General features: G+C 48.0%; 1 protein-coding gene across 1 annotated transcript in view; it reads left to right on the top strand.

Annotated features, from left to right (window-relative positions):
• The window catches only part of LOC135523000 (potassium/sodium hyperpolarization-activated cyclic nucleotide-gated channel 1-like), a 39,977-nt gene that overhangs the window by 7,164 nt on the left and 6,395 nt on the right, over positions 1–26,418 (top strand). Inside the window, 9 exon segments of the mRNA XM_064949733.1 lie at positions 10,529–10,735; positions 11,261–11,483; positions 13,895–14,056; positions 17,120–17,338; positions 20,943–21,089; positions 22,428–22,668; positions 22,849–23,013; positions 23,666–23,710; positions 23,713–25,905. Of these exon segments, the coding sequence (XP_064805805.1) occupies positions 10,529–10,735; positions 11,261–11,483; positions 13,895–14,056; positions 17,120–17,338; positions 20,943–21,089; positions 22,428–22,668; positions 22,849–23,013; positions 23,666–23,710; positions 23,713–25,905 (3,602 nt within the window).

Genomic DNA, 26,418 nt, shown 5'->3' with positions numbered 1-26,418 from the left:
ATGAGGAGAGAGGGAGGGGGAAGACAGAGAGGGAAGAGAATGAGGAGAGAGGGAGGGGAAAAGAGAGAGGGGGAGAGAGAATGAGGAGAGAGGGAGGGGGAAGACAGAGAGGGAAGAGAATGAGGAGAGAGGGAGAGGGAAAGAGAGAGGGGAGAGAATGAGGAGAGAGGGAGGGGAAAGAGAGAGGGGAGAGAATGAGGAGAGAGGGAGGGGGAAAGAGAGAGGGGAGAGAATGAGGAGAGAGGGAGGGGGAAGACAGAGAGGGGAGAGAATGAGGAGAGAGGGAGGGGGAAAGACAGAGGGGAGAGAATGAGGAGAGAGGGAGGGGAAAGAGAGAGGGAAGAGAATGAGGAGAGAGGGAGAGGGAAGACAGAGAGGGGAGAGGGAGGGGGAAAGACAGAGAGGGGAGAGAATGAGGAGAGAGGGAGGGGGAAGACAGAGAGGGGAGAGAATGAGGAGAGAGGGAGGGGGAAGACAGAGAGGGGAGAGAATGAGGAGAGAGGGAGGAATATACTTTCTTAGAATGTGCTGTATCCTGTCTAGTTTCCTATTTCCTATCCTGTCTAGTTTCTTTTTACTGTAGTTTTGTAGCCCTTTCCTGCAGTCAAATGACCTCGTGGCTTCACGGGTGAAATGTTGTTCATATTTTTAAGACTTTTTTAGGTAGACCCTGGGGCGGCAGGGTAGCCTAGTGGTTAGAGCGTTGGACTAGCAACCGAAAGGTTTCAAGTTCAAATCCCCAAGCTGACAAGGTACAAATCTGTCTTTCTGCCCCTGAACAGGCAGTTAACCCACTGTTCCTAGGCCGTCATTGAAAATTAGAATTTGTTCTTAACTGACTTGCCTAGTAAAATATTTCAAAAAAGCCGCTGAAAATCTGATCTTTCTATGTTAAACAGTTTTGTTATAAGTCAGTCTTCTGTGATGTATATCAAGTGTAATATTGGGATGCGAACTCAAAATGGAATACATTTCAACTATATCTGACATAGTACAGTGTCTTCTTTTTAAGCCCATAACCATGTGTGTGAGGTGTGTATTTTAGTTTCAAAGTAGATTTGAACCAATCTGATAAAGGATATAGTGAGACATGATGTGTTACACTCACAACACACACACACCACACGCACACACTGTGTGTTCTCTGTGTGTTCTCTGTGTGAAATATCTGTGATATAAGTTGTCAATGTGCTTGCCCATAAAAATCAATCACGCATAAGCCCTGTTTATACCTGCCGCTAACATGCGTCCTTTGTCCTGATCTTGACCTGGTCTCTCAATCGTGTCTAAAATGTGGGCATAATAAGAATGTGGACAAGTTCAGGACAAAGCACGCATGTTAGCACTCGACTAACCTGTACCCTGCACACTGACTCGGTACCCCATGTATATGGCCTCGTTATTGTAATTTTATTGTTACTTTTTATTTTTTACTTTAGTTCATTTAGTATATATTTTCTTAACTCTATTTCTTGAACGGCATTGTTGGTTAAGAGCTTGTAAGTATGCATTTCACGGTAAGGTTGTATTTGGCGCTTGTGACAAATACAATTTGATTTGATTTGATATAGACAGGGTTTTACATGGGGGCCTGCTGGCCTGGCCCTGTGTGTGTGGTCTTGTGAGTGAACCCACCACAACACCCCCTGCTGGCTACTTTACTGACAGTGTTTTAGAATCACAAATCTTTTTTGAGAAAACCGTCACATTGACAGTCCTTAGAATGAGATGAGGTGATCCTTAAAATGAAATGTCTTTAACTTCAGGCGTTGGATGTCTGTGAACATTTCATCATGTTGAAATCACTTCAGGGAATTAGATGGGGAAACATGTTGAAAACTCAGGGCTCCCGAGTGGTGCAGCAGTCTAAGGCACTGCATCTCAGTGCTAGAGGCGTCACCACAGACCCTGGTTCAATTCCAGGCTGTATCACAACCGCCCGTGATTGGGAGTCCCATAGGGCCGTGCACAATTGGCCCAGCGTTGTCCGGGTTAGGGTTTAGCCAGGGTAGGCTGTCATTGTAAATAAGAATTTGTTCTTAACTGACTTGCCTAATTAAATAAAGGTTAAATACAATAAAAAATAAATAAAATCACTTCAGGGAATTAGATGAGAAATTTTCTGGTGGTTGCTAGTGTAACCAATGTGAAATGGCTAGCTAGTTAGCGGTGGTACGTGCTAATAGCGTTTCAATTGGTGACGTCACTCGCTTTGAGACCTTGAAGTATTGGTTCCCCTTGCACTGCAAGGGCCGCGGCTTTTGATGATGGGTAGCGATGCTTTGTGGGTGTCAGTTGTCTATGTGTGCAGAGGGTCCCTGGTTCGAGCCCGGGTATGGGCGAGGGGACAGACTAAAATTATACTGTTACACTAGCCTTGGGTGTGTTTGAAACTTTCAAAAAACTTTGTAGACTGATGGATAATCAACCACCTGTCGAGTGGTTTCTGTGTGGCGAGAGAGACAGAGTAGTAATCTCCAGACAGGCCTCAGAAACAATGGATTACTTGATCCCCCAGTCTCCTGGCCCACTTTGGTTCCTCCAGCCTCAATCAAACGCACGCACACACACACACACACACACACACACACACACACACACACGAACACACACACATACGAACACATTCTCATTTTTTTCTTTCTCACACTCTACAACTCAATGGAGATCAGCTATCCCTCTACTGATTCTAGTCAGGTGATGGAGGGAGGGAGATGGAGGGATGAGGAAGGTACAGAGGAGAGGTTAGAGAATTGGATTTCCTCCCTTTTATTACTATTCACACACGATATGTAAATGACTGCATTATTCATTATGTTATCACAATTGAATATGCATAAATTATGCATAATATTCTAAGTTATGCATGTAGTGTATTCATTATGCATAATTCAGGCATCTAATCTTTCAATTAGGTACCTGTAGATTGGATATATGAATAGAGAAGGGAGAGCGACAGACTGATGAGGAGGGAACAATAGAGGGAACGAAAGACAGAGAGCTTAGTGGCAAAGCCCTAATGTGTGTTTTGTCCTGACGATGACCTTGGTCTCTGGAGGGGTGTGTGTGTGTGTGTGTGTGTGTGTGTGTGTGTGTGTGTGTGTGTGTGTGTGTGTGTGTGTGTGTGTGTGTGTGTGTGTGTGTGTGCGTGTGTGCGTGTGTGCGTGCGTGCGTGCGTGTGTATAAAGTCTATCTTTGTTGAGTCTGGTGATAAGCTCTCACACCCTTCACCTCATTAAGAAAAGACGAGTAGCCAAGACATATTGAGGAACAGAGAGAGAGGGGGAGAGAGTTGGAGAAAAACCTATTAAGAGAGACGTTAGAGGGAGAGAACATATATTGGATATGCATATATTTCAGGCCAATAAAGCTAAAATAATAGTTGTGAGAATACAGGGAGGCTGGGGGGAGAGAGAAAGTTTGGGAAAGAGAGGGTGAAGGAGAAAGAGGGGAACAAGAGAGAGGGGGATGGAGAAAGAAGGTAACAAGAGAGACGGGGAAGGAGAAAATTGGAAAGAGAGAGAGGGGGAAGGAGAAAGAGGGAAAGAGAGAGAGGAGAAAGAGGGAAAGAGAGAGAGGCGGAGGAGAAAGAGGGAAAGAGAGAGAAGGGGGAGGAGAAAGAGGGAAAGAGAGAGAGGGGGATGGAGAAAGAGGGAAAGAGAGAGAGGGGGAAGGAGAAAGAGGGAAAGAGAGAGGGGGATGGAGAAAGAGAAGAAGAGAGAGGGAAAATTAGATATGTCCCAGATGCTTTAGTTTTGTTTAAGAGAGAGAAGCTGGTATTTACTGCATCAGCTAAGATTAGGAAGATGAGATAAGACTAATTTGCATGTCAGAAATGTTCTGCTATTTTCTATTTTTCCGGTGTCTCCCCATACACCGGAACCTTAGTTGTAATTTACATTTTGTCAAGTTCTAACAGGAAAACAATGAACTGAGACACAGGAAGGAAGTGACTTGTATTAAGAGAGATGACTGCTTGGTTGGAGTCCAGTAGAGCAGAAATTCCATTCCAACTCCAGTCTGCTCATGAATAGAACACTGGTGAGGATGTCAATGTGAATCTCACAATTCAGAATTGGAATTTCTATGACATTCATCTCCTGAAATAAATTGACTGGAACTCTGTTCAGCAAAACAGATCTGGGAACGTATTCATCCAGATTGGTTTATGTGGGTGTAACAGGATGAATACAGATTGGTTTATGTGGGTGTAACAGGATGAACACAGATTGGTTTATGTGGGTGTAACAGGATGAATACAGATTGGTTTATGTGGGTGTAACAGGATGAATACAGATTGGTTTATGTGGGTGTAACAGGATGAATACAGATTGGGTGGGTTAACAGGATGGATACAGATTGGTGGGTGTAACAGGATGAATACAGATTGGTTTATGTGGGTGTAACAGGATGGATACAGATTGGTTTATGTGGGTGTAACAGGATGAACACAGATTGGATGTAACAGGATGAACACAGATTGGTTTATGTGGGTGTAACAGGGTGAATACAGATTGGTTTATGTGGGTGTAACAGGATGAATACAGATTGGTTTATGTGGGTGTAACAGGATGAATACAGATTGGTTTATGTGGGTGTAACAGGATGGATACAGATTGGTTTATGTGGGTGTAACAGGATGAACACAGATTGGTTTATGTGGGTGTAACAGGATGAATACAGATTGGTTTATGTGGGTGTAACAGATTGGTTTATGTGGGTGATGAATACAGATTGGTTTATGTGGGTGTAACAGGATGAATACAGATTGGTTTATGTGGGTGTAACAGGATGAATACAGATTGGTTTATGTGGGTGTAACAGGATGGATACAGATTGGTTTACAGGATGAACACAGATTGGTTTATGTGGGTGTAACAGGATGAATACAGATTGGTTTATGTGGGTGTAACAGGATGAATACAGATTGGTTTATGTGGGTGTAACAGGATGAATACAGATTGGTTTATGTGGGTGTAACAGGATGAAGACAGATTGGTTTATGTGGGTGTAACAGGATGAATACAGATTGGTTTATGTGGGTGTAACAGGATGAACACAGATTGGTTTATGTGGGTGTAACAGGATGAATACAGATTGGTTTATGTGGGTGTAACAGGATGAATACAGATTGGTTTATGTGGGTGTAACAGGATGAACACAGATTGGTTTATGTGGGTGTAACAGGATGAATACAGATTGAACTAATTTCTCTCACTATGCATCTGGTTCTCTTTTAGCCAACCACACCCAGCCATAGGGCAAATGCACTTAGGAAACAAGGTGCTATCTAGAACCTAAAAGGGTTCTTCAGCTGTTCCCATTGGCAAACCCTTTGAAGAACCCATTAGGGGTCCATGTAGAACACTCTGTGGTTCTACATGGATCTCAAATGAGTTCTACCTGGAAACAAAAAGGGTTCTCCTATGAGGACAGCTGATTTAACCTTTTGGTAACTTTGTTTCTAGTGTAGAACAGCCAGACTGCCTGGTCTGCAAGTACCCAGCACGTATTGTACCACACAGCAACAATTCAGACACCCATTTCTGAGCATCAAGCATTTTAATCTTTCCCCTGAGAAAAATCCCTCCCATTCTTCCCTTCTCCAGACTTGTTGTCATTTGTTGTCATTTGTTTGTGGGCACAAAAATGTGCTGGTATCAGCTGTCACAACCCAACTTGGACAAAGGAACCTAATGTGTAGAGACTTAATGAGGTTTGGTGATGTGATGTTCCCTGGAAGAACATCAGCAAAAAAATAAACGTCCTCTCACTGTCAACTGCGTTTATTTTCAGCAAACTTAACACTTGTAAATATTTGTATGAACATAACAAGATTCAACAACTGAGACATAAACTGAACAAGTTCCACAGACATGTGACTAACAGAAATTGAATAATGCGTCCCTGAACAAAGGGGGGGCAACCAGCTGCATTAAGTACTGCAGTGCATCGCCTCCTCGTGGACTGCACCAGCAGATTTGCCAGTTCTTGCTGTGAGATGTTACCCCAGTCTTCCACCAAGGCACCTGCAAGTTCCCGGACATTTCTGGGGGGAATGACCCTAGCCCTCACCCTCTGATCAAACAGGTCCCAGACGGGTTCAATGGAATTGATATCCGGGCTCTTCGCTGGCCACGGCAGAACACTGACATATGGCTGGTGGCATTGTCATGCTGGAGGGTCATGCCAGGATGAGCCTGCAGGAAGGGTACCACATGAGGGAGGAGGATGTCTTCCCTGTAACGCACAGCGATGCGATTGCATGCAATGAGAACAAGCTCAGTCCAGTGATGCGGTGACACATTGCCCCAGACCATGACGGACCCTCCACCTCCAAATCCATCCCGCTCCTGAATACAGGCCTCGCTGTAATGCTCATTCCATCGGCGATAAACGTGAATCCCATCTCCACCCCTGATGAGATAAAACTCATCAGTGAAGAGCACTTTTTGCCAGTCCTGTCTGGTACAGTGACGGCGGATTTGTGCCCATAGGCAACGTTGTTGCCGGTGATGTCTGGTGAGGACCTGCCTTACAACAGGCCTACAAGCCCTCGATCCAGCCTCTCTCAGCCTATTGAGGACAGTCTGAGCACTGATGGAGGGATTGTGTGTTCCTGGTGTAACTCGGGCAGTTGTGTTGCCATCCTGTACCTGTCCTGCAGGTGTGATGTTCGGATGTACCGATCCTGTGCAGGTGTTGTTACACGTGGTCTGCCACTGCGCGGACAATCAGCTGTCCGTCTGTCTCAGGCATCTCACAGTATGGACATTGCAATTTATTGCCCTGGCCACATCTGCAGTCCTTGCAGCATGCCTAAGGCACGGTCAAGCAGCTGGGCAGAGACCCTGGGCAGCTTTCTTTTGGTGTTTTTCAGTCAGTAGAAAGGCCTCTTTAGTGTCCTAAGTTTTCATAACTGTGACCTTAATTGCCTACCGTCTGTAAGCTGTTAGTATCTTAACGACCATTCCACAGGTGCATGTTCATGAATTGTTTATGGTTCATTGAACAAGCATGGGAAACAATGTTTAAACCTTTTACAATGAAGATGTGAAGTTATTTGGATTTTTACGAATTATCTTTGAAAGACAGAGTCCTTAAAAATGGACGTTTCTTTTTTTGCTGAGTTTATATATAACATTTGATTTGATTTGATTTATTTATAGTGGCAGTTTCAGCGCCAAGATCTTTGTAAGGCAGCGTTTACACATACAAAACACACACCACCAGTCCAAGGGAAGGGTTAAACCACTTTATTATCAGGTTTAGGCAGCGTTCCTCATATACACAACTCAAAACAAACAGAGTAAATACTTCGTCACCAGTGGAAGATCCTACAAATTTGGTCTTTGGGGGTTCCAACCTTGTTGAAATCATCAGCTCCTTTTTTCTGGAAAACCTCCTTCTCCACCGTACACTCTGCCGCTCCAATAACCTCCTACTCGTTCACCTGCCGGGGTCAAAGGAAAGAACCAAGAAAGAAAACCAGGGCGTGGTTAAGTAGAGACCCTGATTGGTTTCAGCTGTCTGCAGTTTGGCTCTAATTACAACTACAGTCTAGAAGTTTCCCCTGAGATGTCCATGCGACTGCCTCTGAGGAATACTTCACTTAGCTGTCCATGGTCCTGGCAAGCAGAAAACACAGAAACCTTGCAGGCACATACCGTCCATTCACCACACAGCCCCTGAAACCGCAACAATATATATATATTTGTCTCTCTCTCCTTCGGTCTGTCTGTCTGTCTGCTCTGTACATAATCTCAGAGCCTCACAGAGACAGATAATATGTTATTATCTGTGCTACTTGAATCTACTGAGGTGAAGCAACACCTTCATTTATTTCTGTTAAAGACTACTGGCAGACAAGCCGGAGCAATGTGTAGGGGGTGAGATAGTGGTGTCTTATGCCAGACTAGAGGAGCAGTGTGTAGGGGGTGAGATAGTGGTGTCTTATGCCAGACTAGAGGAGCAGTGTGTAGGGGGTGAGATAGTGGTGTCTTCTGCCAGACTAGAGGAGCAGTGTGTAGGGGGTGAGATAGTGGTGTCTTCTGCCAGACTAGAGGAGCAGTGTGTAGGGAGTGAGATAGTGGTGTCTTCTGCCAGACTAGAGGAGCAGTGTGTAGGGGGTTAGATAGTGGTGTCTTCTGCCAGACTAGAGGAGCAGTGTGTAGGGAGTGAGATAGTGGTGTCTTCTGCCAGACTAGTGGAGCAGTGTGTAGGGGGTTAGATAGTGGTGTCTTCTGCCAGACTAGAGGAGCAGTGTGTAGGGAGTGAGATAGTGGTGTCTTCTGCCAGACTAGAGGAGCAGTGTGTAGGGGGTTAGATAGTGGTGTCTTCTGCCAGACTAGAGGAGCAGTGTGTAGGGAGTGAGATAGTGGTGTCTTCTGCCAGACTAGTGGAGCAGTGTGTAGGGGGTTAGATAGTGGTGTCTTCTGCCAGACTAGAGGAGCAGTGTGTAGGGAGTGAGATAGTGGTGTCTTCTGCCTGACTAGAGGAGCAGTGTGTAGGGGGTGAGATAGTGGTGTCTTCTGCCAGACTAGAGGAGCAGTGTGTAGGGGGTTAGATAGTGGTGTCTTCTGCCAGACTAGAGGATCAGTGTGTAGGGGGTGAGATAGTGGTGTCTTCTGCCAGACTAGTGAAGCAGTGTGTAGGGGGTGAGATAGTGGTGTCTTCTGCCAGACTAGAGGAGCAGTGTGTAGGGGGTGAGATAGTGGTGTCTTCTGCCAGACTAGAGGAGCAGTGTGTAGGGAGTGAGATAGTGGTGTCTTCTGCCAGACTAGAGGAGCAGTGTGTAGGGGGTTAGATAGTGGTGTCTTCTGCCAGACTAGAGGAGCAGTGTGTAGGGAGTGAGATAGTGGTGTCTTCTGCCAGACTAGTGGAGCAGTGTGTAGGGGGTTAGATAGTGGTGTCTTCTGCCAGACTAGAGGAGCAGTGTGTAGGGAGTGAGATAGTGGTGTCTTCTGCCTGACTAGAGGAGCAGTGTGTAGGGGGTGAGATAGTGGTGTCTTCTGCCAGACTAGAGGAGCAGTGTGTAGGGGGTGAGATAGTGGTGTCTTCTGCCAGACTAGTGAAGCAGTGTGTAGGGGGTGAGATAGTGGTGTCTTCTGCCAGACTAGAGGAGCAGTGTGTAGGGGGTGAGATAGTGGTGTCTTCTGCCAGACTAGTGGAGCAGTGTGTAGGGGGTTAGATAGTGGTGTCTTATGCCAGACTAGAGGAGCAGTGTGTAGGGAGTGAGATAGTGGTGTCTTATGCCAGACTTGTGGGAGTAGTGTGTAGGGGGTTAGATAGTGGTGTCTTATGCCAGACTAGTGGAGCAGTGTGTAGGGGGTGAGATAGTGGTGTCGTCTGCCAGACTAGCGGGAGCAGTGTATAGAGGGTGAGATAGTGGTGTCTTCTGCCAGACTAGAGGAGCAGTGTGTAGGGGGTGAGATAGGGTGAAATTCCACAGTGTGCCATCAGAGCAGCAAGATTTGTGACCTGTTGCCACGAGAAAAGGGCAACCAGTGAAGAACACACACCATTGTAAATACAACCCATATCTATGCTTATTTATTTTATCTTGTGTCCTTTACCATTTGTACATTGTAAAAACACTGTATATATATTTAATATGACATTTGTAATGTCTTTATTGTTTTGAAACTTCTGTATGTGTGATGTCTACTGTTAATTTTTATTGTTTATTTCACTTTATATATTATCTACCTTACTTGCTTTGGCAACGTTAACACATGTTACCCATGCCAATAAAGCCCCTTGAATTGAATTGAATTGAATTGAATAGTGGTGTCTTCTGCCAGACTAGCAGAGCAGTGTGTAGGGGGTTAGATAGTGGTGTCTTCTGCCAGACTAGTGGAGCAGTGTTTAGGGGGTGAGATAGTGGTGTCTTCTGCCAGACTAGCAGAGTAGTGTGTAGGGGGGTGAGATAGTGGTGTCTTCTGCCAGACTAGAGGAGCAGTGTGTAGGGGGTGAGATAGTGGTGTCTTCTGCCAGACTAGCGGAGCAGTGTGTAGGGGGTGAGATAGTGGTGTCTTCTAGTGTGTGTGTATACCACAGTGTGATTTGGAAGTGATGTTATTCATTTGTTCTCTTCTAACTCATACCTCTATATTTCAAGGTCAGGATGACGTCATTATCGCCCACAGCAGTTGTCCAGAGTGTTTTTCTAGTAATCCTTTTATTCAATATCACGGTTATTAACCCACCGCTGGCTCTGGAACTAGACTGTCTGAGAGACGGGGTGTGTGTGACAGTTGTCCTAGTTCCTCTGGATCATTACATTAATGATCCCACAACTGGAGTCCCACAGAAAAGAGAAAGAGAAAGAGAGGAGTGTGATATTTGGTGAAAAATATAGTACAGGGAATGAGTTCAATTGGGATATGTCATTGGTATTGGTGATAGGGAACCCTTCTCTCTCCCCTCCCCTCCTCTCCCAGGTTCTACTGGGATCTGATCATGTTGTGTCTGATGATAGGGAACCTCTCTCTCTCCCTGTCTCCCCTCCCCTCCTCTCCTCTCCCAGGTTCTACTGGGATCTGATCATGTTGTGTTTGATGATGGGGAACCTGATCATCCTGCCAGTAGGAATCACCTTCTTTAAGGATGAAAACACTCCTCCCTGGATCATCTTCAACGTAGTCTCTGATACTCTCTTCCTGGTTGACCTGGTCCTCAACTTCAGGACCGGTATCGTCAAGGAGGACAGCACTGAGATACTGCTAGACCCCAAGTCAGTGTGTGTGTGTGTGTGTGTGTGTGTGTGTGTGTGTGTGTGTGTGTGTGTGTGTGTGTGTGTGTGTGTGTGTGTGTGTGTGTGTGTGTGTGTGTGTGTGTGTGTGTGTGTGTGTGTGTGTGTGTGTGTGTGTGTGTGTGTGTGTGTGTGTGTGTGTGTGTGAGAGAGAGAGAGAGAGAGAGAGAGAGAGAGAGTGTGTGAGAGAGAGAGTGTGAGAGAGAGAGTGTGAGAGAGAGAGTGTGAGAGAGAGAGAGTGAGAGAGAGAGTGTGAGAGTGTGTGAGTGAGACACAGAGCTGGAGGCAATGCTTACCTGTGTGGTGTTCTTCCAGAATGTGAATGAATGGAGTTGTTTGTTATTTCTTCTAAAGAACCATAATTACTGGGGCCATAGGAATCAATGTTGGTCTACGCTATGCTAAGCTAACTGTGAGACCATATAAATATAAACTGTTGTTCTATGCAGTGCTAAGCTAACTGTGAAACCATAGAAATGACTTTTATATTATGCTATGCTACCACAGGGCTATCCGTCAGCGCTACCTAAAGAGCTGGTTTGCGGTGGACTTTGTGTCGTCCATCCCTGTGGACTACATCTTCCTGATGGTGGACTTGGAGGCCCGGCTGGACTCAGAGGTTTACAGGACGGCCAGGGCCCTCCGCATCGTACGCTTCACCAAGATCCTCAGCCTGCTACGCCTGCTGCGCCTGTCACGACTCATACGCTACATCCACCAGTGGGAGGAGGTGAGAGGCTGGGAACACAGGGAGAGGAGGTAGAGAAAGAGGGGAGGGAGGGAAAGAGAGACTTACTACCACTGTCACAACTCACTGGTTACATCCACCAGTGGGAGGAGGTGAGAGGCTGAGAACACAGGGAGAGGAGATAGAGAAAGAGGGGAGGGAGGGAAAGAGAGACTTACTACCACTGTCACGACTCATACGCTACATCCACCAGTGGGAGGAGGTGAGAGACCGGGAACACAGGGAGAGGAGGTAGAGAAAGAGGGGAGGGAGGGAAAGAGAGACTTACTACCACTGTCACAACTCACTGGTTACATCCACCAGTGGGAGGAGGTGAGAGACCGGGAACACAGGGAGAGGAGGTAGAGAAAGAGGGGAGGGAGGGAACGAGAGACTTACTACCACTGTCACAACTCACTGGTTACATCCACCAGTGGGAGGAGGTGAGAGACCGGGAACACAGGGAGAGGAGGTAGAGAAAGAGGGGAGGGAGGGAACGAGAGACTTAATACCACTGTCACAACTCACTGGTTACATCCACCAGTGGGAGGAGGTGAGAGACCGGGAACACAGGGAGAGGAGGTAGAGAAAGAGGGGAGGGAGGGAAAGAGAAACTTACTACCACTGTCACAACTCACTGGTTACATCCACCAGTGGGAGGAGGTGAGAGGCTGGGAACACAGGGAGAGGAGGTAGAGAAAGAGGGGAGGGAGGGAACGAGAGACTTACTACCACTGTCACAACTCACTGGTTACATTCACCAGTGGGAGGAGGTGAGAGGCTGAGAACACAGGGAGAGGAGGTAGAGAAAGAGGGGAGGGAGGGAAAGAGAGGCTTACTACCACTGTCACAACTCACTGGTTACATCCACCAGTGGGAGGAGGTGAGAGGCTGAGAACACAGGGAGAGGAGGTAGAGAAAGAGGGGAGGGAGGGAAAGAGAGACTTACTACCACTGTCACAACTCACTGGTTACATCCACCAGTGGGAGGAGGTGAGAGGCTGAGAACACAGGGAGAGGAGGTAGAGAAAGAGGGGAGGGAGGGAAAGAGAGACTTACTACCACTGTCACAACTCACTGGTTACATCCACCAGTGGGAGGAGGTGAGAGGCTGAGAACACAGGGAGAGGAGATAGAGAAAGAGGGGAGGGAGGGAAAGAGAGACTTACTACCACTGTCACAACTCACTGGTTACATCCACCAGTGGGAGGAGGTGAGAGGCTGAGAACACAGGGAGAGGAGATAGAGAAAGAGGGGAGGGAGGGAAAGAGAGACTTACTACCACTGTCACGACTCATACGCTACATCCACCAGTGGGAGGAGGTGAGAGACCGGGAACACAGGGAGAGGAGGTAGAGAAAGAGGGGAGGGAGGGAAAGAGAGACTTACTACCACTGTCACAACTCACTGGTTACATCCACCAGTGGGAGGAGGTGAGAGGCTGGGAACACAGGGAGAGGAGGTAGAGAAAGAGGGGAGGGAGGGAACGAGAGACTTACTACCACTGTCACAACTCACTGGTTACATCCACCAGTGGGAGGAGGTGAGAGACCGGGAACACAGGGAGAGGAGGTAGAGAAAGAGGGGAGGGAGGGAACGAGAGACTTAATACCACTGTCACAACTCACTGGTTACATCCACCAGTGGGAGGAGGTGAGAGACCGGGAACACAGGGAGAGGAGGTAGAGAAAGAGGGGAGGGAGGGAAAGAGAAACTTACTACCACTGTCACAACTCACTGGTTACATCCACCAGTGGGAGGAGGTGAGAGGCTGGGAACACAGGGAGAGGAGGTAGAGAAAGAGGGGAGGGAGGGAACGAGAGACTTACTACCACTGTCACAACTCACTGGTTACATCCACCAGTGGGAGGAGGTGAGAGACCGGGAACACAGGGAGAGGAGGTAGAGAAAGAGGGGAGGGAGGGAACGAGAGACTTACTACCACTGTCACAACTCACTGGTTACATCCACCAGTGGGAGGAGGTGAGAGATTGGGAACACAGGGAGAGGAGGTAGAGAAAGAGGGGAGGGAGGGAACGAGAGACTTACTACCACTGTCACAACTCACTGGTTACATCCACCAGTGGGAGGAGGTGAGAGACCGGGAACACAGGGAGAGGAGGTAGAGAAAGAGGGGAGGGAGGGAAAGAGAGACTTACTACCACTGTCACAACTCACTGGTTACATCCACCAGAGAGAAGGTAGAGGGCAGTCAGTGGAACATGCCAGAGGGGAGGTGAGAGGAGAGAGGCAGAGGCTGAGGGAGAAAGGAGAGGTCAGCGTAGTATAGGGGAAAGAGAGACCGCTACGGGGGCAGCTGATCTATCTCTTCATTGGGGAAGAGGCAAGTGTCATAAAAGGTGCCCTCGCAAGACGTCAATAAACTAAAGTGATGTCAAACTCTCCCCCTCCAGATCTTCCATATGACCTATGACCTGGCCAGTGCCATGGTGAGGATAGTCAACCTGATAGGCATGATGCTGCTGCTGTGCCACTGGGACGGATGTCTACAGTTCCTGGTTCCCATGCTGCAGGACTTCCCCCTGGACTGCTGGGTCTCCAAGAATAACATGGTGGTGAGTTACATTGGGGCGGCAGGTAGCCTAGTGGTTAGAGCGTTGGACTAGTAACCGGAAGGTTGCAAGTTCAAACCCCCGAGCTGACAAGGTACAAATCTGTCATTCTGCCCCTGAATAGGCAGTTAACCCACTGTTCCTAGGCAGTCATTGAAAATAAGAATTTGTTCTTAACTGACTTGCCTAGTAAAATAAAGGTAAAATAAAATAAATAAAACTGTGTGTCTCTCTGTCTGACTCCAAGAACAACGAGTGAGTTTGCTACATGGGTACTGAGACATGTGTGGGGGGTTGTTGACCCGCTCATAAATGGAGGGCTGGTGTGCACAGTGTGTGACATTATTGATATTGTGTTTGTGTGTGCACTGATTACGGGGTAGTGAACTGATTGTGTGTGTAGCCAGAGAGAGTGTGTGTGTAGACAAAGAGTGTGTGTGTAGACAGAGAGTGTGTAGAGGGAGAGAGTGTGTGTAGACAGAGAGAGTGTGTGTAGAGGGAGAGTGTGTGTGTGTAGAGAGATTGTGTAGAGGGAGAGAGTGTGTGTAGACAGAGAGAGTGTGTGTAGAGGGAGAGTGTGTGTGTGTAGAGAGAGTGTGTAGAGGGAGAGAGAGTGTGTAGAGGGAGAGAGAGTGTGTGTACAGGGAGAGAGTGTGTGTAGAGGGAGAGTGTGTGTGTAGAGAGAGTGTGTGTAGACAGAGAGAGTGTGTGTAGAGGGAGAGTGTGTGTGTGTAGAGAGAGTGTGTGTAGACAGAGAGAGCGTGTGTAGAGGGAGAGAGTGTGTGTAGAGGGAGAGTGTGTGTGTGTAGAGAGAGTGTGTAGAGGGAGAGAGAGTGTGTGTACAGGGAGAGAGTGTGTGTAGAGGGAGAGTGTGTGTGTAGAGTGAGAGAGTGTGTGTAGACAGAGAGAGTGTGTGTAGACAGAGAGAGAGTGTGTGTAGACAGAGAGTGTGTGTGTGTAGAGAGAGTGTGTAGAGGGAGAGAGTGTGTGTAGACAGAGAGAGTGTGTGTAAGAGAGAGAGTGTGTGTAGACAGAGAGAGTGTGTGTAGAGGGAGAGTGTGTGTGTGTAGAGAGAGAGTGTGTGTAGACAGAGAGAGCGTGTGTAGAGGGAGAGTGTGTGTGTAGAGAGAGTGTGTGTAGACAGAGAGAGTGTGTGTAAGAGAGAGAGTGTGTGTAGACAGAGAGAGAGTGTGTGGAGGGAGGGTGTGTGTGTAGAGAGAGTGTGTGTGTAGACAGAGGGAGAGAGCGTGTGTAGACAGAGGGAGAGAGAGTGTGTGTAGACAGAGAGTGTGTATCCTCGTGTCGGACGTTGTTTGCTCTCTGTGTTAGTTTATTGGTTCATGTACCAGCATGTCTGGTTGGAATAAAAGGGACTATCAACACAATAAAATATCTCCCAACTTAGAGTAGATGGAGATATAAACACGCACACATTTCGCTGACTCCCGTCTCGGCAGTGTTTCCTCAGTGGTTGCCGGGGGGACTGTTGCTAGGCCAGCTGAGGCTGAGTGTTTTCCCCCAGAGAAAGCCATGTGCTACCCACCGGACCATTTAACAGAACAGGATATAATTGGCCTCACACACACACACACACACACACAAGTAATCACAAACACAGTCACACACACACTCAGCCTGAGATAAATATGCTTCATTGCATGATTGGCTAACACACACTGGCTTGATAAGATATTTTAGAGCTATTCTATTATTATTTTCCTCTAGCTTTTTGCCTCTTATTAGTCTGTTTTACACAGCAGGAAGTAGAAAAGCAATGAGCAACTCTACCCAGCACTGTACAGCCACAGTTTTAGCCTAGGTTGTAGCTATTACCTTATCTAGTGTTGTACCACTCACCCCTCCCTCCCTTCCACCTTCTTCTCCCTCTCCCTCTTCCTCTCGGACTCCCTCTGTAGAAGGGCCTGTTTAACTCTCTCCATCTCTCCATCTCTCTCTCCACCTCTCCATCTCTCTCCACCTCTCTCCACCTCTCTCCACCTCTCTCTCCACCTCTCTCTCCATCTCTCTCTCCACCTCTCTCTCCACCTCTCTCTCCACCTCTCTCTCCATCTCTCTCCACCTCTCTCTCCATCTCTCGCTCTTCCTCTCGGACTCCTTCTGTAGAAGGGCCTGTTTAACTCTCTCTCCACCTCTCCATCTCTCTCTCCAGCTCTCTCTCCACCTCTCTCTCCATCTCTCTCTCCATCTCTCTCTTCATCTCTCTCTCCACCTCTCTCTCCACCTCTCTCTCCATCTCTCTCTCCACCTCTCTCTCTTCCTCTTGGACTCCCTCTGTAGAAGGGCCTGTTTAACTGTTAGGAATATTATGAATAAATGACTGAACAATATTCTCATTTTAAATGGAACTGTAACTAAGTAAACTTATACTCTGTTTTATTTTATCTGATTAACAATATGAGTTCATAAGAAGGGATTGTGTGACACGGACATGGAGTAATTAAAGTTAATGAACACCATTCCAACTAGGCAGAAAGGAATGGGTTGTGGATTAAGTAAGCAGATAAGGTAGTTAACCTATGGTTGAACCGACAAAACTTAGCTCTGGGGTGTTTTAGATAAGGCAGTGAGTGCATTCCTAGGTTTTCTGTTAATTAGAACTGTCAGCTAAGTGGTGATCGATAATGGTGAGGGGTCAAAAGTTAATTCAGTTATGTTGTGTGACCTGTGAGTGTGTTAGTGAGTTGGAATGAACTTTTAAACTCACTTAATTCTAGGTCGTGAGGAGGGGATTCATTCTAGAAGCAATGAAATGATGTCATGTTATTGTATATAAACTGTTGCTCGTGGTAACGTGGCAGCGCGCTCCGAGAATAAATTCTGTTACCTATTATTGATAAGACTGGTATCCGTCTATTTTATGCAAACAAGAATCTTACAAATTCTCATAAAATAGATTAAGGGAATTCAATTAATGAAAACATATTGGAATAATTAAATTACAGTAACATTAACTCTCTCTCCACCTCTCTCTCCACCTCTTCCTCTGTAGAAGGGCCTGTTTAACTCTCTCTCCACCTCTCTCTCCACCTCTCTCTCCACCTCCAGAATGATACGTGGGGAATCCAGTACTCCTATGCCCTTTTCAAGGCGATGAGCCACATGTTGTGTATTGGCTACGGTGCCCAGGCTCCAGAGGGCATGACAGACGTGTGGCTCACCATGCTCAGTATGATCATTGGTGCCACCTGCTATGCCATGTTCATCGGCCATGCCACCGCTCTCATACAGTCCCTGGACTCCTCAAGACGACAGTACCAGGAGAAAGTAAGAGATTAGGACCCTCTCTATCCCTCCCTCCCTCCAACTCTCTCTCCATTCCTCTGTCCCTTATTCTCTCTATCCAACCATTCATCAAATTAATTTGATCAAATCAAATCAAATGTATTTATATAGCCCTTCGTACATCAGCTGATATCTCAAAGTGCTGTACAGAAACCCAGCCTAAAACCCCAAACAGCAAGCAATGCAGGTGTAGACGCACGGTGGTTAGGAAAAACTCCCTAGAAAGGCCAAAACCTAGGAAGAAACCTAGAGAGGAACCAGGCTATGTGGGGTGGCCAGTCCTCTTCTGGCAGTGCCGGGTAGAGATTATAACAGAACATGGCCAAGATGTTCAAATGTTCATAAATGACCAGCATGGTCGAATAATAATAAGGCAGAACAGTTGAAACTGGAGCAGCAGCACGGTCAGGTGGACTGGGGACAGCAATGAGTCATCATGTCAGGTAGTCCTGGGGCATGGTCCTAGGGCTCAGGTCCTCCGAGAGAGAGAAAGAAAGAGAATTAGAGAGAGCATATGTGGGGTGGCCAGTCCTCTTCCGGCTGCGCCGGGTGGAGATTATAACAGAACATGGCCAAGATGTTCAAATGTTCATAAATGACCAGCATGGTCGAATAATAATAAGGCAGAACAGTTGAAACTGGAGCAGCAGCACAGCCAGGTGGACTGAGGACAGAAAGGAGTCATCATGTCAGGTAGTCCTGGGGCATGGTCCTAGGGCTCAGGTCCTCCGAGAGAGAAAAGGAGAGAATTAGAGAACGCACACTTAGATTCACACAGGACACCAAATTGGACAGGAGAAGTACTCCAGATATAACAAACTGACCCCAGCCCCCGACACATAAACTACTGCAGCATAAATACTGGAGGCTGAGACAGGAGGGGTCAGGAGACACTGTGGCCCCATCCGAGGACACCCCCGGACAGGGCCAAACAGGAAGAATATAACCCCACCCACTTTGCCAAAGCACAGCCCCCACACCACTAGAGGGATATCTTCAACCACCAACTTACCATCCTGAGACAAAGCTGAGTATAGCCCGCAAAGATTTCCGCCATGGCACAACCCAAGGGGGGGCGTCAACCCAGACAGGATGACCACATCAGTGAATCAACCCACTCAGGTGACGCACCCCTTCCAGGGACAGCATGAGAGAGCCCCAGTAAGCCAGTGACTCAGCCCCTGTAATAGGGTTAGAGGCAGAGAATCCCAGTGGAAAGAGGGGAACCGGCCAGGCAGAGACAGCAAGGGTGGTTCGTTGCTCCAGAGCCTTTCCGTTCACCTTCCCACTCCTGGGCCAGACTACACTCAATCATATGACCCACTGAAGAGATGAGTCTTCAGTAAAGACTTAAAGGTTGAGACCGAGTTTGCGTCTCTGACATGGGTAGGCAGACCGTTCCATAAAAATGGAGCTCTATAGGAGAAAGCCCTGCCTCCAGCTGTTTGCTTAGAAATTCTAGGGACAATTAGGAGGCCTGCGTCTTGTGACCGTAGCGCACGTGTAGGTATGTACGGCAGGACCAAATCAGAGAGATAGGTAGGAGCAAGCCCATGTAATGCTTTGTAGGTTAGCAGTAAAACCTTGAAATCAGCCCTTGCTTTGACAGGAAGCCAGTGTAGGGAGGCGAGCACTGGAGTAATATGTTCAAATTATTTGATGACTCCTCAAAGGCAGGAGACGGTAAAGGAACCATACTCCATTCATAAACACTCTTCCTGCTCATCCAGTCAAGTGTGTATTATACTGTAGAGAAGCAGTATAGTGTGTATTATACTGTAGTGAAGCAGTATAGTGTGTATTATACTGTAGTAAAGCACTATAGTATGTATTATACTGTAGTAAAGCACTATAATATGTATATTACTGTAGTAATGCAGTACAGTGTGTATTATACTGCAGTGAAGCAGTATAGTGTGTATTATACTGTAGTGAAGCAGTATAGTGTGTATTATACTGTAGTAAAGCACTATAGTATGTATTATACTGTAGTAAAGCAGTATAGTGTGTATATTACTGTAGTAAAGCACTATAGTATGTATTATACTGTAGTAAAGCAGTATAGTGTGTATTATACTGTAGTAAAGCACTATAGTATGTATTATACTGTAGTAAAGCAGTATAGTGTGTATATTACTGTAGTAAAGCAGTATAGTGTGTATTATACTGCAGTGAAGCAGTATAGTGTGTATTATACTGTAGTGAAGCAGTATAGTGTGTATTATACTGTAGTAAAGCAGTATAGTGTGTATTATACTGTAGAGAAGCAGTATAGTGTGTATTATACTGTAGTGAAGCAGTATAGTGTGTATTATACTGTAGTAAAGCACTATAGTATGTATTATACTGTAGTAAAGCACTATAATATGTATATTACTGTAGTAATGCAGTACAGTGTGTATTATACTGCAGTGAAGCAGTATAGTGTGTATTATACTGTAGTGAAGCAGTATAGTGTGTATTATACTGTAGTAAAGCACTATAGTATGTATTATACTGTAGTAAAGCAGTATAGTGTGTATATTACTGTAGTAAAGCACTATAGTATGTATTATACTGTAGTAAAGCAGTATAGTGTGTATTATACTGTAGTAAAGCACTATAGTATGTATTATACTGTAGTAAAGCAGTATAGTGTGTATATTACTGTAGTAAAGCAGTATAGTGTGTATTATACTGCAGTGAAGCAGTATAGTGTGTATTATACTGTAGTGAAGCAGTATAGTGTGTATTATACTGTAGTAAAGCACTATAGTATGTATTATACTGTAGAGAAGCAGTATAGTGTGTATTATACTGTAGTGAAGCAGTATAGTGTGTATTATACTGTAGTAAAGCAGTATAGTGTGTATTATACTGTAGTAAAGCAGTATAGTGTGTATTATACTGTAGTAAAGCAGCAGCAGTATAGTGTATGTATGTGTGCTTTTATTAATGCTGTATTAACATTGTATTAATGTTGTATTAACAATGTATTAACGGTATATTAACAATATATTAACGTGTATTAATGTGTAATGTATTAACGTGGTATTAACTTTGTATTAATGTTGTATTAACATTGTATTAATATTATATTGACTTTGTATTAATGTTGTATTGGCGTTGTATTAATGTTGTATTGGCGTTGTATTGACTTTGTATTAATGTTGTATTGGCGTTGTATTAATGTTGTATTGGCGTTGTATTAATGTTGTATTGGCGTTGTATTAATGTTGTATTGACGTGGTATTAATGTTGTATTGACGTGGTATTAATATTGTATTGACGTTGTATTAATGTTGTATTGACGTGGTATTAATATTGTATTGACGTGGTATTAATATTGTATTGACGTTGTATTAATGTTGTATTGACGTGGTATTAATATTGTATTGACGTTGTATTAATGTTGTATTGACGTGGTATTAATATTGTATTGACGTTGTATTAATGTTGTATTGACGTGGTATTAATATTGTATTGACGTGGTATTAATATTGTATTGACGTTGTATTAACATTGTATTGACGATGTATTGACGTTGTATTGATGCTGTATTAACGTTATATCGTTGTATTTCCGTTGTATTGACGTTGTGTTCCAGTATAAGCAGGTGGAGCAGTACATGTCATTCCATAAGCTCCCTGCAGATGTCCGTCAGAGGATTCATGAGTACTACGAGCATCGCTTCCAGGGCAAGATGTTTGACGAGGAGAACATACTGGGTGAACTCAGCGAACCACTAAAGGAGGTAACACACGCACACACACACACACACACCCGAGGCACGCACACGCACGAGGCACGCACACACGCACGAGCCATGGATACAGGCACACACGCAGGCACACACACACGCACACACACTGTTACAAGTTACGAAAGCTAGCTATAGCGTAACTAAAAAAACACCTTCTCAAACCAGTCGATTCAAACTACCTAAAACACATTTTACATGAACAAAAATTAAAACGTACTGATACAATTCAGTTCTTGTGCATTCTAACTAACTTCCCAACTCCTCCCCCCTCCCTCCCCCTCTCTTTCCCCCTCTCTTTCACCCCCTCCCTCCCTCCCCCTCTCTTCCCCCTCTCTTTCCCCCCCTCTCTTTTCCCACCTCCCTCCCCCTCTCTTTCCCCCTCTCTTTCCCCCTCTCTTTTCCCCCACCTCCCCCCTCTCTTTCCCCCTCTCTTTCCCCCCTCTCTTTCCCCCACCCCCTCCCTTCCCCTCTCTTTCCCCCTCCCTCCCCCCTTTCCCCCCCCTCTCTTCCCCCCCCTCCCTCCCCCCTCTCTTTCCCCCCTCCCTCCCCCCTCTCTTCCCCCTCTCTTTCCCCCCCCTCCCTCCCCCTCTCTCTTCCCCCTCCCTCCCCCCTCTCTTCCCCCCCTCTCTCCCCCTCTCTTTCACCCCCTCCCTCCCCCTCTCTTCCCCCTCTCTTTCCCCCTCCCTCCCCCTCTCTTTCCCCCTCCCTCCCCCCTCTTCTTCCCCCCCCTCTCCCCCCCTCTCTTTCACCCCCTCCCTCCCCCCTCTCTTCCCCCTCTCTTTCACCCCCTCCCTCCCCCTCTCTTCCCCCCCCTCTCTTTCCCCCCCTCCCTCCCCCCCTCTCTTTCCCCCCTCCCTCCCCCTCTCTTCCCCCCCCTCTCTCCCCCTCTCTTTCACCCCCTCCCTCCCCCTCTCTTCCCCCTCTCTCTCCCCCCTCTCTTTCCCCCCTCCCTCCCCCTCTCTTCCCCCACTCTCTTTCACCCCCTCCCTCCCCCTCTCTTCCCCCCTCCCTCCCCCTCTCTTCCCCCCTCTCTTTCCCCCTCTCTTTCACCCCCCTCCCTCCCTCCCCCTCTCTTCCCCCCCCTCTTTCCCCCCTCTCTTTTCCCACCTCCCTCCCCCTCTCTTTCCCCCCCTCTTTCCCCCTCTCTTTCCCCCACCCCCTCCCCCTCCCTTCCCCTCTCTTTCCCCCCCTCCCTCCCCCTCTTTCCCCCTCTCTTTCCCCCTCCCTCCCCCTCTCTTTCCCCCCCTCCCTCCCCCTCTCTCCCCCCTCTCTCCCCCCCTCCCTCCCCCTCTCTTTCCCCCTCCCTCCCCCTCTCTTTCCCCCTCCCAGGCGATAGTTAGCTTTAACTGCCGTAGCCTGGTGGCTCACATGCCGCTGTTTGCTAACGCGGACCCTAACTTTGTGACGGCAGTGCTGACCAAGCTTCGCTTCGAGGTGTTCCAGCCCAATGACTTCATCATCCGTGAGGGCACGGTGGGACGCAAGATGTACTTCATTCAACACGGACGAGTTGGCATACTCACCCGCGGAAACAAGGAGACCAAACTCAGTGACGGGTCCTACTTTGGGGGTGAGGAGAGGAGGGAGAAGGGGGAGGGAGGGGTGAGGGTAAGGACAGTCTGAGGAAAAGGAGAAGTGGAAGGGGAGAGGTGTGACTGTGAGTTAGATTAATCAGTTCTTCAATTTCTTCAACAAAATCTTATTTTATTTACTCTCTCACCCCTCTTCCCTTCTCCCCCCGCTCTCTCAGAGATCTGTTTGTTGACTCGGGGCCGGAGGACGGCGAGCGTCAGAGCAGATACATACTGTCGTCTCTACTCCCTCAGTGTGGACAGCTTCAACGAGGTCCTGGAGGAACACCCTATGATGAGGCGGGCCTTCGAGACGGTGGCCGTCGACCGGTTGGACCGCATCGGTACTAAGCCTCTCCCGATTGGCTCAAGCACCTGCCAATCGGTCCATTACTTGCATTGACTCAGTTTTCAATTCAGTTTAATTTCTATAGTGCTTTCTGCAAAGATCTTGCCAGCGAATAGCATTTTTTGAATCAATTCAGATTTTATTTGTAAATGACCTTACAGTTGCAGAAGCCCTTCAAGGCAGGTTAAGGGAAAGAGAAACTATTTTCCCTTTTGTATTTGCACATAATGTGACATTTGAAACGTCTTTATTATTTTGGAACTTTAGTGAATTTACTGTTTACCTTAAATTTGTATTGTTTTTTTTCACTTTTGTTTATTATCTCCTATTAAAATATGTTCCCCATGCCAATAAAGCCCTTTGAATTGAATTGAATTGAGAAACTGCTAGAAAAACAGAGAGCTGTTAGAACAGAGCGCTAGAGCAGATACCTGGTTCTGTTTGTGATCTTTAATCAGCCACTCAGCCCTGTCAGCCTCGTTACAACTGTGTTGTTTGACCCTCACTTTAGTTTCTACCACTTTCTTCTTGCTCTTGTTTTCCTCCATTTGTGTCAGACAGGAACAGTATCCATCCCCTCCATCAGTTTGTTTCTGTTTTGATCGTTTCATTCTATTCTCTTCTCTCTTCTTTGTTCTCCTCTGCAGGTAGGAAGAACTCTATCCTGATGAGGAAGCCGTCCCAGGCGGGTTCCATGGCGGGGGCAGCGGTTTGGGGCGTGGGGGTCGAGGAGGAGGGGGGGCGGGGCTAGGCATGGGAGGGCTGGGCTCCTGTGACAGCATGCTGGTTCAGCAGACCGTTAAACACGACAGCATGCCAGCCATGCAGGAGGCCATCGCTGCTGCCGCTGCAGGAAGGGGAGGGGCCACGGGAGGAAGTGGTACGGTCTCCCCTAGGCCCCACCCACTGATCTGGGCTCCACTGATCCACGCTCCGCTCCAGACGGTGGCCGCTACGACTAACGTGTCCATCGCCCTCATGCACCAGCAGCAGCAGCAACAGCAGCTTCAACATCAGCTACAGCAGCAACATGCGCTAGGAGGCGCTATATTCCTCCCCTCCATCTCTCCATCGCCCTCCGTCTCCTTCCCCCTCTCCCCCCCGCGGCCCCCTGTCCTGCAGCCCCTGCGCCCCTCTGTGAGTTCCCTCATTGGGATGATGGGAGTAGGAGGGATGGCGGGGCTGTCCCCTAGAGGGTTTCCTGCCTTCCCCTCCCCCTCGCCCTTCCCCATGGTCCCCCCGGGAGGTGTGATATCACCCCCTGTTGCTCAAACCCCACCCACACCGGCCTCCTCTGTTTCCACGTCGCTCCAATTAGGAAAGACCCTGCACTACAGTCTCCACCTCCACCCGGAAAACTCTTCAGTAATGTGTGGAACCCCAGGAATCCCCAAGGTAGGAGGGGCCACCACAACCCATCTGTTCTACCACGTGAATCCAACTGCAGCCACCAGTGTCATGTCAGACACTTGCAGTTCCATGGCTGGCCAGCATGGGGCCAAGGAGGCGCTATTGCGTCACGGAGGCAGCAGCAACCAGGGCCTGCCTGCACTTGGGAGGCTCACCCAGGAGGCCAGGCTCCTCTCCGCCTCGCAGCCCACCCTGCCTCATCGATCCTGGGCAAGCATGCAGCCTCACCCCTCTCTCCAGCGGAAGGCCTCTGGAGGTAACCTGCTGCCAGCCTCGTTCCTGGCTGGGATGCAGCTAGCCAGGGGTGGCAGTGTGGGGGTGTTGACTACTCCCCTACCAGTACAAGTCTCAGCACAACGGTTACAGATGCCCCCATTCAATGCACAGATACAAGCACATAACCTGGGCTCTGTACAGCCCATCCCTGATCATGTCTCTACACACTGCCCTGCACACACACACACAGCCACACACACACATACTGTCGCTGTACCTGCAGCCACACCCACATCAGCTTCTCCCCTGGCCTCCTACACCCCCTCCTCTGCTCCCACTCCTTTCTCCCTCATCCCAGCCCTGCCACTGACCCCTCGCCCCAAACCCACCCCTACACCCCCATCTTGCTCCTCCTCTCCTCCCCCCTGCTCCATCCCTCCCTCTTCCGGAACTACTCCACTCACCTCAACCCCTCGCCCCAAACCCATCCCTACACCTCCCCTGTGCTCTTCTTCCCCCTCTCCCTCCTCCACTCCCCCTCCCTCCTCTGTCAGTGCCCCTCTCTCACTTCCACAAACCCATGGGCGCAAGTCCTCTCTCGCGTCCCCCTCTCCCCCCTCCTCTTCCCTACCTTCCTCTCCCACTCTTCTTCAGAGCCCCCTAATCAAGCCCTCCCCTACACCCCCCTCTCCTTACCCTCTATCTGGGCCCACCCCTACCCCCTCTAAAGCCTTTACCCCTATCCAGACTCGTACCCCTACCCCTACCCTCTCTCAACACTCCAATCGTCCCTCTACCCCTATTTCTACTCCTGTTCCCATTCAGAGCCAAACCCTAACTGCAACCCCCATCCCAGCCCCCACCCCAGCCTCCACTCCCACCCCAGCCTCCACTCCCACCCCAGTCCCCACCCCAGCCTCCACTCCCACCCCAGCCTCCACTCCCACCCCAGCCCCCACCCCAGCCTCCACTCCCACCCCAGCCTCCACTCCCACCCCAGTCCCCACCCCAGCCTCCACTCCCACCCCAGCCTCCACTCCCACCCCAGCCTCCACTCCCATCCCAGCCCCCACCCCAGCCTCCACTCCCACCCCAGCCTCCACTCCCACCCCAGCTCCAAAGCTGACCGCAGCCGTAACACCTGTCCAAACCTCCACTACCACCCTCCCACCCACTCAGTTGGTCCCAGGACCTGCCACCTCCCTCCCTCAAACCTCTTGCCCCCCAGCCACCTCTGCCCCCTCCGCCTCCCCCAAGGGGGGCAAGAAGGACCCGTAGCTGCCTCAGACAGGGAAAGACTAATAGGGACTGAGAGAAAAACTGCCTGCCAACATGTGATGGTCCTGGAGGAAATGATCTGATTGGAGGATGGACTTTTCAGGACAGATATAATGTGTAGGTTGTGTCACCAAACACCCCATGCCCCAATTAAAGTAGCACACTGTAAGGAATAGGGTACTGCAGATTTGAGTTCAACAAACTATCCTCCAAACAGTCCATGACTTGCGACTAGGTTTTAACAGTTGTTGCCAACATGGCATGCCAAAATTCTAGATTCAAACCGAGTTCGGCACACTCTGTATATCTATGGCTCTGGTGACTAGGGCAGGCTAGAGTAGAATCACAGTTTATATTTGAAGTCCAAACATATAGATACATATCTGTGTAAGTGATTGTTGGAGCAAGCAAGAGAGATGAAGTGGAAGATAATGGCAGCACACAGTGGGATACAGCTGTCAGAAAAGACGAGGACGATGATGACAAAGATAGAAAT

Source organism: Oncorhynchus masou, chromosome 30 (assembly GCF_036934945.1).
Source record: "Oncorhynchus masou masou isolate Uvic2021 chromosome 30, UVic_Omas_1.1, whole genome shotgun sequence".
NCBI classification, from domain to species: domain Eukaryota; kingdom Metazoa; phylum Chordata; class Actinopteri; order Salmoniformes; family Salmonidae; genus Oncorhynchus; species Oncorhynchus masou.
The sequence above is the reverse complement of the archived record's forward strand: the minus strand, read 5'-3'. Positions and strand labels throughout refer to the sequence as shown.